Source organism: Symphalangus syndactylus, chromosome 8, assembly GCF_028878055.3.
Source record: "Symphalangus syndactylus isolate Jambi chromosome 8, NHGRI_mSymSyn1-v2.1_pri, whole genome shotgun sequence".
Taxonomy (NCBI): domain Eukaryota; kingdom Metazoa; phylum Chordata; class Mammalia; order Primates; family Hylobatidae; genus Symphalangus; species Symphalangus syndactylus.
The window spans coordinates 132,671,459-132,684,774 of record NC_072430.2 but is presented as its reverse complement, the minus strand read 5'-3'; the positions used below and the strand labels follow the sequence as shown (position 1 = coordinate 132,684,774).

The window sequence follows — 13,316 nt, the reverse complement described above, 5'->3', positions numbered from 1 at the left end:
TTCTTTCATTTGAATTTAAGTCCATGCTGCCTCTTTGGCTGCACCATTCTCCTCCTTCCTCCCTGCACGATTTGGAAAAATCTCAATACTTCAAAAAGAAAAACCAAGCAAGGACCTTCTTTCACAAAGTGTTAGCAGCATAGCATACTAGAAACAGCCACACCTCCATGCCAAACCTACCCAGAACGCTGTGAGAAGGGCTGTCAGGATCCAACATCCAAAGCCGTTTGTAAAACTCCTTAGGTGACAAGTTCACACATCAAAAAGGAGATTTTTAATCACACTCAAAAAGTCATGCATTTGAAACTCTGCTGTCTATATGAGAACCTTTTAAATTTTTAAAATGTAACCATTCTCAGAGAAGGGATAACAGTACTCATTCTAAGATTGAGGAAAATTACATAGACCTTTCTGCAGCCAATATTTTACTTTAAATGAAAGAGGCCACCTGTCTTAGGTTGTATTCCCTGGGAACAGACTCTGAGAGGGAGAGTTGCAGGCAGATAATTTGTCACGGAGTTCTCTGCAGAAATATATGCATACCCATGTAAGGAAGTGGGAAAGGCAAGATCGGCCAAGAGGAGAGGTCCTTCCCAAACGTGTTTGCAACTGAGCCCTTGGCACATCCTGCAGGAAACCCCGAAGGTGGGATGGTCTGTCAGTCTTGATGCAAATGGAAGCAAGGAGTGGGCTTTTGTATCTCTGTATTGGCCAGACATTAGGATCCTCACTGGGAAAGGATCTACTCTTGGCAAGGCAATTCCTTCACTGAGGGTAATTCCCAGTGTGTACAGTCAGCAGCCTGTGTTCTCCACAGTCAGGGTACCATGGCCCAGAGTAAAACATTCCAGCAGCTACTAGATCAAGTGACTCTATTTTCACTGTCAATAGCAAAATATGCTGTTGCTTTTTGTTTGCAGTCATTTAAGTCTGTTAATGTCAAAAACATAAATACTGTTAGTTTTTGATGACCCTGTAAGTAGTCTGCAGACAAATTTCCATGAATGTGTTTACATTTCTGTACATCAGAGTTTTCTGAGCAAAGGGCACTGATACCTGAATTAAAGGGTGATTGAATATTAACCCTAAAGGCCAGGCGCAGTGGCTCATGCCTGTAATCCCAGCACTTTGGGAGGCCCAGGAGCACAGGTCACTTGAGTTCGAGACCAGCCCAGGCAACATGGCAAAACCTATCTCTACTAAAAATTAAAAAATTAGCCAGGCGTGGTGACACATGCCTGTAATCCCAGCTACTTGGGAGGCTGAGGCAGGGGAATTGCTTATATCTGGGAGATGGAGGTTGCAGCGAGCCGAGATCACGCTACTGCACTTCAGCCTGGGCAACAGAGCAAGACTTTGTCTCAAACAAACAAACAAAAAACTATCAGCTTGCAAATAGTGCAACATCTCAGATCTTTCACAGTTTACAACTTAACAAGTGGAGCTCTCTAGACTGAGAGTGTGGCTCTACTTATGAAACTAGACACTTTTAGCAATAACATATTCATCTGAAGAATAGTTTATGTGTTCACAGCTCTGTTCTTAAAATCCAAAAAAGTGCAAACATTCTTAATAATGAATATTATATACACAAATAACCATATGTACTAGAATGTGAGTCAGGAAGCCTTCCATTGCACCAAAAAGAAAGAAAAATAGATTGCTTCAACCATTCAAGGGAAACAGCTCCAGCTAAGGAGACTAAGAAAGGCCTTGGGGAGGTGGGAGTGTCTTGGCTGAGGCTTGAGGGGTAGTGAGAAGCAAAGATCAAAACAGCATGTTATGAGACATTATTCTTAACAAAAGCATGTTATTAGACTTAATGAATTCTATAATTTATTAATAAAGAAGGAGAATACTTATTGGATGCTTATATATAGGCACTAAGCTAAATGCATTAAATGACTTTTTTTCTAATTGATGTCTTCCAAAAACTTTTATGAGATGTTACTACTTTTCTTGGAGAGATTTATTAACTTAGGTTGAACAGGTGACAAGTCGTGGAACAGGAATCTACCACAGTTGGATGGCAGAAAGTATGCTCGAAGCACACTTCTCCACCATTTGGTCAGAGGACTCAACTAGGCAAAGGCTGGGAGGCAAGAAATCCCTGCAGTTTTGAAAAACAGTGGATAGTTTTGTCTGTTAAGTAGTGATTAGGGTTGAGGCACATGAAACTTGATAAGCAGGGGAAGCCCACGACGGATAGAATTTGGCTTCAGAAAGTTCCTGAAGGCTCCTGACAAGAGCAACCAACAATATGCTTGAGGAACTTTCATCTGGCACCAGGGTTAAGAAGGTTTTGAAAATGAATGACTAGTTGAGGCACAACCGTTGGAAGGCTGGTGCACTACAGTCCAGGCAAGCACACAAGGTCTAAATGTCTAGTAACAACTCCTGTTTCGGGATAAGCCCTCCAATCTCACTGGGCTTCTGGATCTTCATCTACAGGAAATCTTCCTTCCAAATCTGGAATTCTAGCAATTTAGAAAGACAAATTAAACTATTATGTTGGTGTAACAGTAATTGAGGGTTTCGCCATTAAAAGTAATTGCAAAAACCGTAATTACTTTTGCACCAATCTAATAACGTCATGAACACGGAGACAGGGATGAGTGAGTACGTAAAAGATACTTTAGAGTTGGAACTGAATGAACAAAGAAATTTATTGAATGTAAAGGGCAAAGAGGAGAAATTTGAAGACTGCAAGATTTTAAGCCTAGGCACGCAGAAAAGTCTATGGAAATAAGAAGCCCGGGAAGAGGGTAGGAAGGCAATTAGAATTCGTTTTAGATGTATTGATTTTGAGATGTTAATGAGATATGCAGAAGACCCACTTATAAAGGAGCCCAGAATCCAGAAGAAGGGTCCTGGCTGGGATCCAGACTTGGAAGCTATTTTCATAGAAAGGCAAGTAGATGAGATGGCTTAGGAACCGACTGTGGAAAGGAGGACAGGAAGTCAGTCAGAGCCAGCTATAGCTACACTTAAAGGAAAAACTGAGAACTGGCTTCCAGGCAGGAAGGGACCAGAGAGACAGAAATTTACAGGAGGCCAGGGAGGAGGAGCTTCAAGAACAAAGGCCTGTCAGATCAAGGGTTAAATGCTCTGGAGAGCTCCTTGGTCCAAAAATGCAAGTGCTCATCCAGAAGAGTGGTGCTGATATAAATCAGGGGTTTCAGATAGAGAAGATGGGGTAAAATACAGCATAAAATACAGTGCAAGTACAAAATACAGAGGCATGCGTATCAAAATATAGAGGCAACTTGCTTTTCACCAAGTCAGTGCAAAATGACTTGGTAAAAAGCACCAGAAACAGGGTAGGTATTTTTCTAAGGATCCTCTTGCATTACAATCAACCGGGAGTGATTGATGAAAATGCAGATTTGTGGACCTCCTTCCAGAAACACTGAATCATAATCTCTGGGGTGAATTCTTTGTGTATCTTCTTTTTAAACATCATTGTCCCTCAATAACTCTTTTATGTGTAGGCCAGGCTACATACATTCAGCCTGTTTTTCAAATGATTGGAGGGAGTCAGTAGAAAGAGATTAATAGAAGAGATAGAAAAGCTGGCTGATGGGGAGTAATCCTGAAAAGGCAAATGGGACCTAGGGCACCAGCAGAAGGATCAGCCCAGGGAGACTCTGCCTGTGTCCAGTGACATCCTGTTTACTGGGACTCTACAAAGTGGCTCTGTGAAGTTCCTGTGTGTGTGTATGCTGCCTCTCTTGGTACTAATATCTTGCCCTCTACAGTGACGGCCTTGATGCCAGAGATGTACCAGAGGCTGAAGCCTCCGCAGAAGCCAGAGCCCCCGATGAGTCCCCCAACCCTCCAAGCAGCAGCGAGGAGAGCACAGGCAGCTGGACCCAGCTTGCCAACGAGGAGGACAACCCGGATGACACAAGTAGCTTTCTGCAGCTCAGTGAGCGATCCATGAGGTACCCGCTCTTCCCTTGACTTCCCAGGGAAATTGGTCTCAACACAGATTCTAAAAATGCATTTTAGTGGTTCTCTGCAAAGGGTCCCTAATAAAGAGAGAAGGAGAGAACAAAAAAAGAAAAGCTCCTACTATGTCGAGGGGCCTGCCTGTCATGATTTGTGCTGAGAGGTGTCTTAATATCCAGTTATGGCTTAAATTACTTCGGTCGTGATTAAGAATGAGCTGTGTTCCCTTCCCTGCACGCCCCAGCTAGAACATTCAATGATGACAACTGTAAATGTTTTTAAATGGTGAGCTGCTTTTACACCTGGTGTGTTTGATACTCTGTCTCTGGTTCATTTGTATTTCAGATGCAACACAGGCTGGGTTTACACGAGGCAAGTGTTTCCACACTGTGTTGTATTGTTTGGCCTGACTGTTCTCTCTCTATCTCCCCTGCCCTCTGTATTGTTCCTCCCAGAAAGCTAGAGAGGAGATTAGGAGACATCAGATTTGGAAGGGCTCAAGCCAGTCAGGAGACATTAACTAAAAACTATTCCTCGCTGAGGGGGAACCTCTAAAAGACTCCCTGTGTTTCTGCCAAAATCTCATTTGATACTGGACCACAAACTTTGCACAGAGGCCAACTAGAAAATGGGATCAGCGTCTGGGTGTATGTATGACTCTTGGAAAGTTTTATTTCTGGGAGTTTAGTCTGTTTAGACTTAATATTTCGCAATGTAAAACAGTTTGTCAAAACTTCTAAAACTAGTGGAAAGTATTACAAGATAGAAACAAAAAGCAAAGAGAACTCGAATCTTTGGACTCAACAGTAAGGTTTATAAGGTTGATTATCTCCAGTGCAATTTTGAGTCATCAGGTTTCAATACGTGAATATGCCTGGTGCCCCCCTCAAAAGCTAAGGCAATAATTTAAATTTGAGGGCATCCGGTTGATATTTTCTACTTTTAGAGTACCATCTACTCTTGGTATATCTAGGAGAAAACTGTCCCACTACACGATGCACCACCACTCACCCTTTGAAAGCCTTGCTTGAAAGAGACATCACTGGAAACAGAGAAGGTGTGAGGAGACTGAGTGGTTTGGTAAAATTGGATGTATTTCATTTCACACGCACAAACAGAGCCTAAAAATTGGCTCAACTTTGCTGTGTTTCAGTCAGTAAGTTCCAGGCTAGTAACTAGACCATATGTTGATTGTGCAGCCTATGAACATGATGCAATCTGCGGTCCTCCTTCTCTACAATTAAAAAAGGTACCAGGTGTTGCTCTTTCTTGAAGATTGTAAGATAAAGGAGTGATAAAACATTGACATTGCCCAGCTTTGTACTTGTGGTTCGGTAGTCTCATAGGAAAATAACAAACCAGATGCTCAGCCTATGAAATCCTATGGAATGTCCCTGAGAAAATCCCCCAAATGGCAAAGGGAGAACATGAGTTCACTGCTTTCTGTCAAAACTGGTTTCTGCCAGCCCATGTTTTCAGAAGTTCCTTCATCTCTGCAGGTGTCCCCGGAAGCAAGAAGTCTCTTGCCGATAGATAAATACCTTCACTGTAACTAGATGAAGAAAAGAGGCAGACTGTTACCCCCAGGTCTGATCTACCAGTTGTGGTACCACTTCAGAAAGTGGTTTCACAACTTATTATTATTCACAAATTATTAGTAGTATTATTATCTGCTGAGCTGGTTAGGCCTATGTCTCATTATGATTTCTCTTAATTTGGTCAGAAATAAATATGAATTGAGGTGTCCTAGGCACAAAGCGATATTTTTCTGGGGACCAAAGGAAGGAGCTTGTACAACAATGGAACATCACTGTCAGCAGCATGTTAGAGGGTGGAGATGGGCATTAATATGTAAACTTTTGCTTTGTCAGCAATGGCAACAGTAGTGCCACTAGCAGTCTTGGCATTATGGACCTGGACATTTATCAGGAAAGCATGCCATCTTCTCCCATGATTAAGTAAGTAGCCACTGAGATGCAGTGATTGTGAGACCACTACTCCAATTCCATCTGGCAATCCATTTTGATCATTCAGGTTGTGCCCAACCACTGACCTCATCATGTCTGTATTGCTGTGATTCCATGTCACTGGAGCAAGAATTCAAGCCTAGAATAGGCCCTGCCCTACCACCACCTGCTTTCTGGGTTTCAAATCTGCCCCCTGTGGAATAATCATTTCAGATAAAACTTATCAATATAATCTGAAGTGTATGTCAGTTTACCTACCTAGAAACAGAAGCAAGAATCCATTTAAATTATACCATGCCAACTAAAGAAGACTACTCAATAGTCTTCACTATAAAACATAATCATTTCAATAAAATCAAACATGAATGGCTTTTCCTTTACATGTAGAAACCTGGGATTATCACTACTAAATGTGTCTAATATTACATGGTTGTCATGATGGATATGTGTCATTCCCACCCAGTGACTATGCTCTCTACGATATGGGCACTTCCTTAAGACGAAAGGAAAAAAGGACTTAGAGAAGGACAAGTACTTTTAGGAAGTACATACATCCTAAAATATGGTGCAAAAAGAGAGGGTAACATGAGGTCGGGACTACTTCTAGAATATGTGGTTATTCTGGAAAATTAAAATGATTGAAATCTATTTTTGACCATTGTGATTTAGCTTATGATTTGGAGATTTCTGAAATTTCAGAGCAATGAAAAATAAGTATAGGCTAAAGTTGTTCCCTGACCTATTTTCTCAATCACTATCTATAACTACAGCACTTTTATTTCACCATTTAACCAGTTGTGTTCCTCAGTGATTGAGGGTGACAGTGGCTCCTTTGTTGCTCCACCCAGCCACTATTCACAAGTAGAGATGAACATACACATTATCTTGTTTTTTTCTTTCCTTTTCTTTTCTTTTCTTTCAAGGAGAAACCAAAAACCAAAACAAACAAAAACTACCTTGGGGTAAATTTATTTTTCTCTTTCAGGAAACATTTATTTAGCTACTTTTCCCAACTTTCTCTGCAATATGAGCCTATGACCCTAGACCCTAGGGAAAATCTGTATTCTGACGAATCCAAGAAATCACCTCCATGGTTAGCATCCTGCAGCTCCAAAACAGCAGAAACTGTGCCTCCCGTTTGTCATACCCCCATGTCACTTGCATAGAGATCTAGAAGAAAATCTAGATCCTTGAAAAATTGCATTTCTGCAAATAAATATGAATGAAAGAATTACTATACTCTTTCTCTCAACATCAGGAACACAATGGAATTTTTCAGCCATATCTTAACAGTAGCAGAATGAGAGAATCATCTGTCATCAAACAACACATTTTTAAGGGCTCCTGTACTCTTAATTTCTAGACGCGACAAAAATATAGGACAACCACAGGCTTCCCAGGATAGCCACTTCCTTTCAGCTGCTGGCCATATGTTCTTACTTTAGAAACATTTACCAAGTCCTCCCACTACGTGCAAGGCTCTGTAATAAGTACATACCATATGAAAAACACCTCCAATATTAAACTCTACCATATCTAATGAAATACTTCACTTATGAGTCCCTCATTCTAAACCACCCAGCCTACTACACTTCCCCAATAAAAAGAAAGAAAAAGAAAAATTTTAATTGTGATATTTTGCTGTCAAATTTAAGTTCTGCAGTTTGTTGGTTGTCTTTTTTCTTATTTCAGATCAAAGAACCATATACATGTAAAATTATTTTTTAAATAAAATAAAAGCTATATTGCTATTGTAGTATAGAAAAAAATATTGTGACAAGATGGAAACATATGATTCATTAAAATGAAAGTAAAATGCAGAAGAATAAATCTCCAAATCAGAACTAGTTACCCACAAAATCTCTCTTTGATTGTTTAAACCTATGAAGGTTTATGGTAAGGAGGTTGAAGAGAAGAGAAGGATGCATCTCTCAGTCTCCCACACCAGCTATCCTAACTAAAGTTAACTTGAGTTACCTGGCCTGTTGTTGTTGTTGGAGGAGGACATTTATTGCAGACCCAGTGATCCTACATAATAGCCACATTGGTATTTTCCCAGCATTACTCCACTCTACAAAAACAATAAATCCAGAATGAACTTCAGAAGCTTTTAGATCAGTAAGACCCATCGCCTCATCTTTCATTTACAGCTTACTCTTCTAAACATTACCAACCATATACTGTTGTTTTCTCCCAAAGTGAATTAGTAGAAGAAAAGGAGATTCTTAAAGGACAGTCAGAAAGCATAGAGGGTAAGCCACCTTCCCATACTTTTGACACACAATTGCCTGGGCTGTCCCTTTGGAAAGAAGGGTAAGGCTGTGGTTGTGTCTGTTCTCAGCACCTGCATCTGGACTGCCTATGGGAACAGCCAGCCCCCAGAGGAGCCTGCTGGTGATCAACTTTGACCTGGAGCCAGAGTGTCCAGACGCCGAGCTCCGAGCCACTCTGCAGTGGATAGCTGCCTCTGAACTTGGGATTCCCACCATCTACTTTAAGAAATCTCAGGAAAACAGAATTGAAAAGGTATCATGTTCCAGGTTTGGGTAGAGTATCAATAAAGCTTTGTGTTTTTATCACCACTGGAAACTCAGTAAATGCTCAGTTAACCTATTTCCATTTGAATTATTTGATCCTGACGGTTCTTGATCTTAAAATTGTGGCTAGAACATTGAAATCTTCCACCTCTGTAAATATAATATACTTAGTGTTTCTTTGATCCTTACTTTGTCTTAGTAGGTGGTCGTGAGAAAAGTAAATTGAGGGGATGGGAACTTTTTTAGAGTCTGGTTTTTTTTGGTGTTTTCTTGCTCTGGGACAAACTTCTTGATAGTACTCCTTTAAATAAAAGAAAGAAAGAAGAACCTGATATATAACAGAAACCAAAGTGAGACCACATTGACATCTAAAAACAGGCCAAGAGAAGGCGTTTTTAATTCCCTTCCAAACAGGTTCATGTTAGGAAGACTTTTTATTTATTATTCTCCACCTACCAGAAATATAAATCTAGGGAAGAGATCTTTGGCCAACCTCAAAATTAATAGTAACGATCACTCTAATTCTATATCTCTAAGACCTACCATTAACTATGGTAGAATCTTAGCTATTAAGAGTAAGGCATGAATCTGTCTCTCAGTGTCTTCAAGCTCAATTTTCCATAATTTAAAAGTAGACTCGTTTTAAAAGATTTCAAATTAATAATAACATATTAGTTTTCTATTGCTGTGTAACAAACTGTCACAAATTTACCAGCTTAAAACAGCACTCATCTCTGTAGGTCCGAAGTTAGGGTGAGTTCTACTATAATCTTTGCTTTAGGTTTTACAAGGTGGAAATTAAGGCATTAGCCTGACTGGGCACTTATCCAGAAGTTCCAGGGAAGAGAGAGTCCAAACTTGTTCAGGTTGTTGTGCTAATTCAGTTCCATGTGGTTGTAGGACTGAGGTCCTGTTTCCCTGCTGGCTGTCAGCAGAGGGCCACTCTCAGTTCCCAGAGGCCACCCACATTCCCTGTCACATGGCTCCTTTATGTCCTTTTGGTGTCAATCTCCCTGATACCTTCAGCCACCAGCCAGAAAAAGCTCTGTCTTTAAAGACTTTGTGTGATTAGGCCAGGTGCAGTGGCTCATGCCTATAATCCCAGTCCTTTGGGAGGCCAAGGTGGGCAGATCACCTGAGGTCAGGAGTTCGAGACCAGCCTGACCAACATGGTGAAACCCCATCTCTACTTAAAAAAAAAAAACAAAAACAAAAATTAGCCAGGTGTGGTGGCAGGCACCTGTAATCCCAGCTACTTGGGAGGCTGAGACAGGAGAATTGCTTGAACCCAGGAGGTGGAGGTTGCAGTGAGCCGAGATTCCACCACTGCACTCCATCCTGGGTGGCAGAGTCAGACATTGTCTCAAAAAAGAATATGTGTGATTAGATTATAATCACCTGATAGGTTTCTGATTAACTCAAAGGTAACTGATAAATCCTTTTTGCCACGTAAGGTAGTGTAATAAGGGCATGATATGTCATCCTATTCATGGTCCCAGGGACTAGAGTGACAAACCTTGAGTACTGTTTTAGGATCCTGCCTATCAAGCCACCAGGTAGGATTTTCATGTCTTATTGTCACAAAGTACCTCCATGTGCCTCACCCTACTTGCTTCTCAACAAGCCTGTGAAAAAAACAGAACAGATATTATTGTTCCTTTTTGACTAAGGAGCAAATCGGGTACATGAGTGATTTCCCAGGCCAAGTCCCTGCGCCCTGCATAAACTAATTCTCAATAGTTCTTTATTTTAAAAGGATCTTTATCAAGTTAAATGACTGTAAGCTTACAATCTGGATTTTTTTAAACCGTGTATTTGCACTTTAATTCTCAGTGCCAAAGTCTAGCAGCCTGAAATGAAATGTTCTTTACCTTCTCGCCCCTGCTTACAGTAATTAGAACAGCTTCTCTATTTCTGCATCACTAGTCCATGGGATCAGTTACAGGAAAAATTGAAAAGGAGACCTAATTCATTTTTCATACCCTCTCTCACTTCAACCTTTTTCCAACTGGTAATTAACACTTCCTTTCATGCCTATGCCTGCCTGCTGTTCTACCCAAAATTATCCTAGGCACCTTCCTATACTTGTCATACTTTCATATACAAGGTGTTGAGCGGTTCACTATTTGATAAATTATCCTCCGACCTTACCACTCAGCTGCAAAGGGTGCAATAAAAGACCATAATCACATGTGACCTTACCCCCATGCCATATACTGTCCCAAAGACCCCCCGCTACATAGAGGAGAGAAAAACATTCTCAGAAATACATTCCCAGGCTCATGGGAAAATGAAAGATGAGCTGATTCCAACTGTATCTCCTGCCACTCCCTGAATAAGAGCATGACATGGTAGATTTTCAGGTGGTATCTTAATGGAATAGATGTTTGTACAATGTATCATCTTGAAGAAACAATGTTATGTGAATATATGTCTTATAAATCCCCATTCAGTACGAGGGTAAGAGGTGTCTCACAAACACCTGAGTTACACAAATCATGCCCTAACTTGGTATTTGTTTATCCCGACCTCATTTTCGATTCTCAAAGAGAATGCTTGTTTTTGGATATAACTATTTTTCTGAGAAAATGGACATTCCGCTAATGTTATTAAGAAGGATATTAAATGATATTTCACTCATTCAATTAGCACCAGCTCAAGAACCTTAATTCTAAATAATGTAATTTTAGGAATAAAATCTCCTAATTTTTCTTTTGAGTCATCTAAGACCCTCTGCTCATAGTGGCTTTTCCACGAATATGAGTACCATTTGTTGTCTGTGACTGAACTGGTTAAAGAAAAAAACCCTTAAGCAACATTTTGATAATCTTTCTTTTATCCATAGTACTTTTGGGGACCTTATTCTGGATGTCATTTAATTAGCCAGGTAGTTAAATGACCATTTTCAAGTGGTGTACAAAAGACAGTATGTCTTCCATGGAGGCTGTGTCATACGAGAACAGCAGTGTCTCGTTAGCTTCTCATCAGCTTAGAGAAGGTTAAAGAAATGTCTTTACAGAGTCCAGAAAATGTCATCTTCCCACTGTCACTAGGGTATTGGACAATATTCACAGATGAATCCCTGAGTTCCTATTTGTGTGAATCCTGAAATTTTTTTGGGCTAATTAGTCTATGTGTTTTATTTTACGGTGTTCCCAATTTACTAACTTTCCTACCTTGTGAAAAGGGAGGTATGTGCTAGGGAACAGGGTCTCATGAATTCATAATGAAACAGCTCATCTTTCCCACCACTGCCCAGGAACTTGGCCTTGGAGTTGGAGGGCACCTAAAGGCAACTCACCACTAATTCCATCCTTTGTTCAACTCAAAAGGCAAATTCCAAACATTCTGAGTGCCCAATATACTCCTCTCGTGACAAATGGTACTTCATTTTCACATTTTCCCTTTCACTTATGTTTTATCTAATTATTAAAAAGCTAAATGCACCTGAAAATCATACATTCAGAACATTCATCAGGTCTTCAGCATCTACAAATGCCAGGCACTGTTATATGCCCTGGAGATACAGTGAGCAAGAGACATCACTTCCTACCCTCTTAGATTTTACATTCCAATTTAGAACAGACCGAAGGTAAAAAGAATATAAATGGAGAGAGGCTCAGATTGTAAATAGCAACCTTGAGATATGATGGGAACTTTTTCTGGACAAGGGAAATAAGAAACACACAGAAAACAGTATTTCTCAAACTGTTCCCGTGAGCCATGTGGGCATGAAACAGTCATGTGGGACAGACATTTGTTCACAAATCGGATTGCTAGGCCCCTTCTAGGACCTGATCACTTTCTGGGAGTGGAGCCTAGAAATATGCATTTTTAACAACTTCCCACAAGTGATGTGATTCTGATAAACACTCAGATTTGAGACCTCCTTCCAGAGAAATATCTTAGACAAGCGGCAGAATTTGAGGTGGCCTTAAAGTATCCTAAATCCCAGGGGAAAGACTGCTGAAAATCCTAACATCCAATAACTAAAACACTTTGTAAACCTTGACATCAGTCAACTTTAATCTAATTAATCCAAGGCCAATAAAAGACACGCACACGGCTAATGGTCCTGGTTTTTTAGATCCAAAGATCATTGCTCTCCAGCTCTTCTCTGTTTGAATTCAGTGAGCTTCTCTGAGCTGGGGTAGCTGATGACTTGCCTCTCACAGTAAATTGGTATTTTTCTCATCTTTGAACCCACATTGAGAATTATTTCCTTTTTATGGGGGCAGTGCAGAGAAAGGAATGTGCCCAAGGAGGAAATGGATATGTGCTTACCTTCCTAAGAAAGTGGGGGTCAGAAGAGGAGTGCCCCCCTCTAATTTCTTATTCTATTTTACATACAAAGTGGTGGAAGAAAAATGAAGGAGAAAATTTTGATGGTATTGACTTTAAAAAATTTTTTTACTTCCATAGGTTTTGGGGGAACAGGTGGTATTTGGTTATATGAGTAAGTTCCCTAGCGGTGATTTGTGAGACTTTGGTGCACCCATCACCCGATCAGTACACATTGAACCCAATTTGTAGTCTCACCCCTCACCTGCCTCCAACCCTTTCCCCCAAGTCTCCAAAGTCCATTATGTCATTCATATGCCTTTGCATTCTCATGGCTCAACTCCCACTTATTAGTGAGAACATATGAGTTAAGTAAAATTCCTGAGTTACTTTAACTTAGAATAATAGTCTCCAACTTGATGGTACTGACTTTTGACTTAACTTTGCAAATGCAAAGACAAAAAAACTACAGTTAAGGTTATCAGTTTTGAAGAAACTCACTGGAAAGGAAGGGGAAAATTAGAAGAATTCGATACTGAGGTGCTTCATCTGTAATCATAATAAAGTGCCTTGAACTTTC

At 40.3% G+C, this 13,316-nt stretch overlaps 1 protein-coding gene across 5 annotated transcripts in view; it reads left to right on the top strand.

Moving 5' to 3' along the window:
• Positions 1–13,316, top strand: part of SPHKAP (SPHK1 interactor, AKAP domain containing) — a 195,162-nt gene that overhangs the window by 175,375 nt on the left and 6,471 nt on the right. For 2 of the 5 annotated variants that reach the window (XM_055290859.2, XM_055290862.2), the window contains 4 exons: positions 3,759–3,944; positions 5,823–5,909; positions 8,118–8,170; positions 8,260–8,444. In XM_055290859.2, the coding sequence (XP_055146834.1) occupies positions 3,759–3,944; positions 5,823–5,909; positions 8,118–8,170; positions 8,260–8,444 (511 nt within the window). Of the gene's footprint in view, positions 1–3,758; positions 3,945–4,296; positions 4,324–5,822; positions 5,910–8,117; positions 8,171–8,259; positions 8,445–13,316 lie in introns of all 5 variants that reach the window. The other 3 variants (XM_055290864.2, XM_055290863.2, XM_055290860.2) reach the window with 2 other exon arrangements.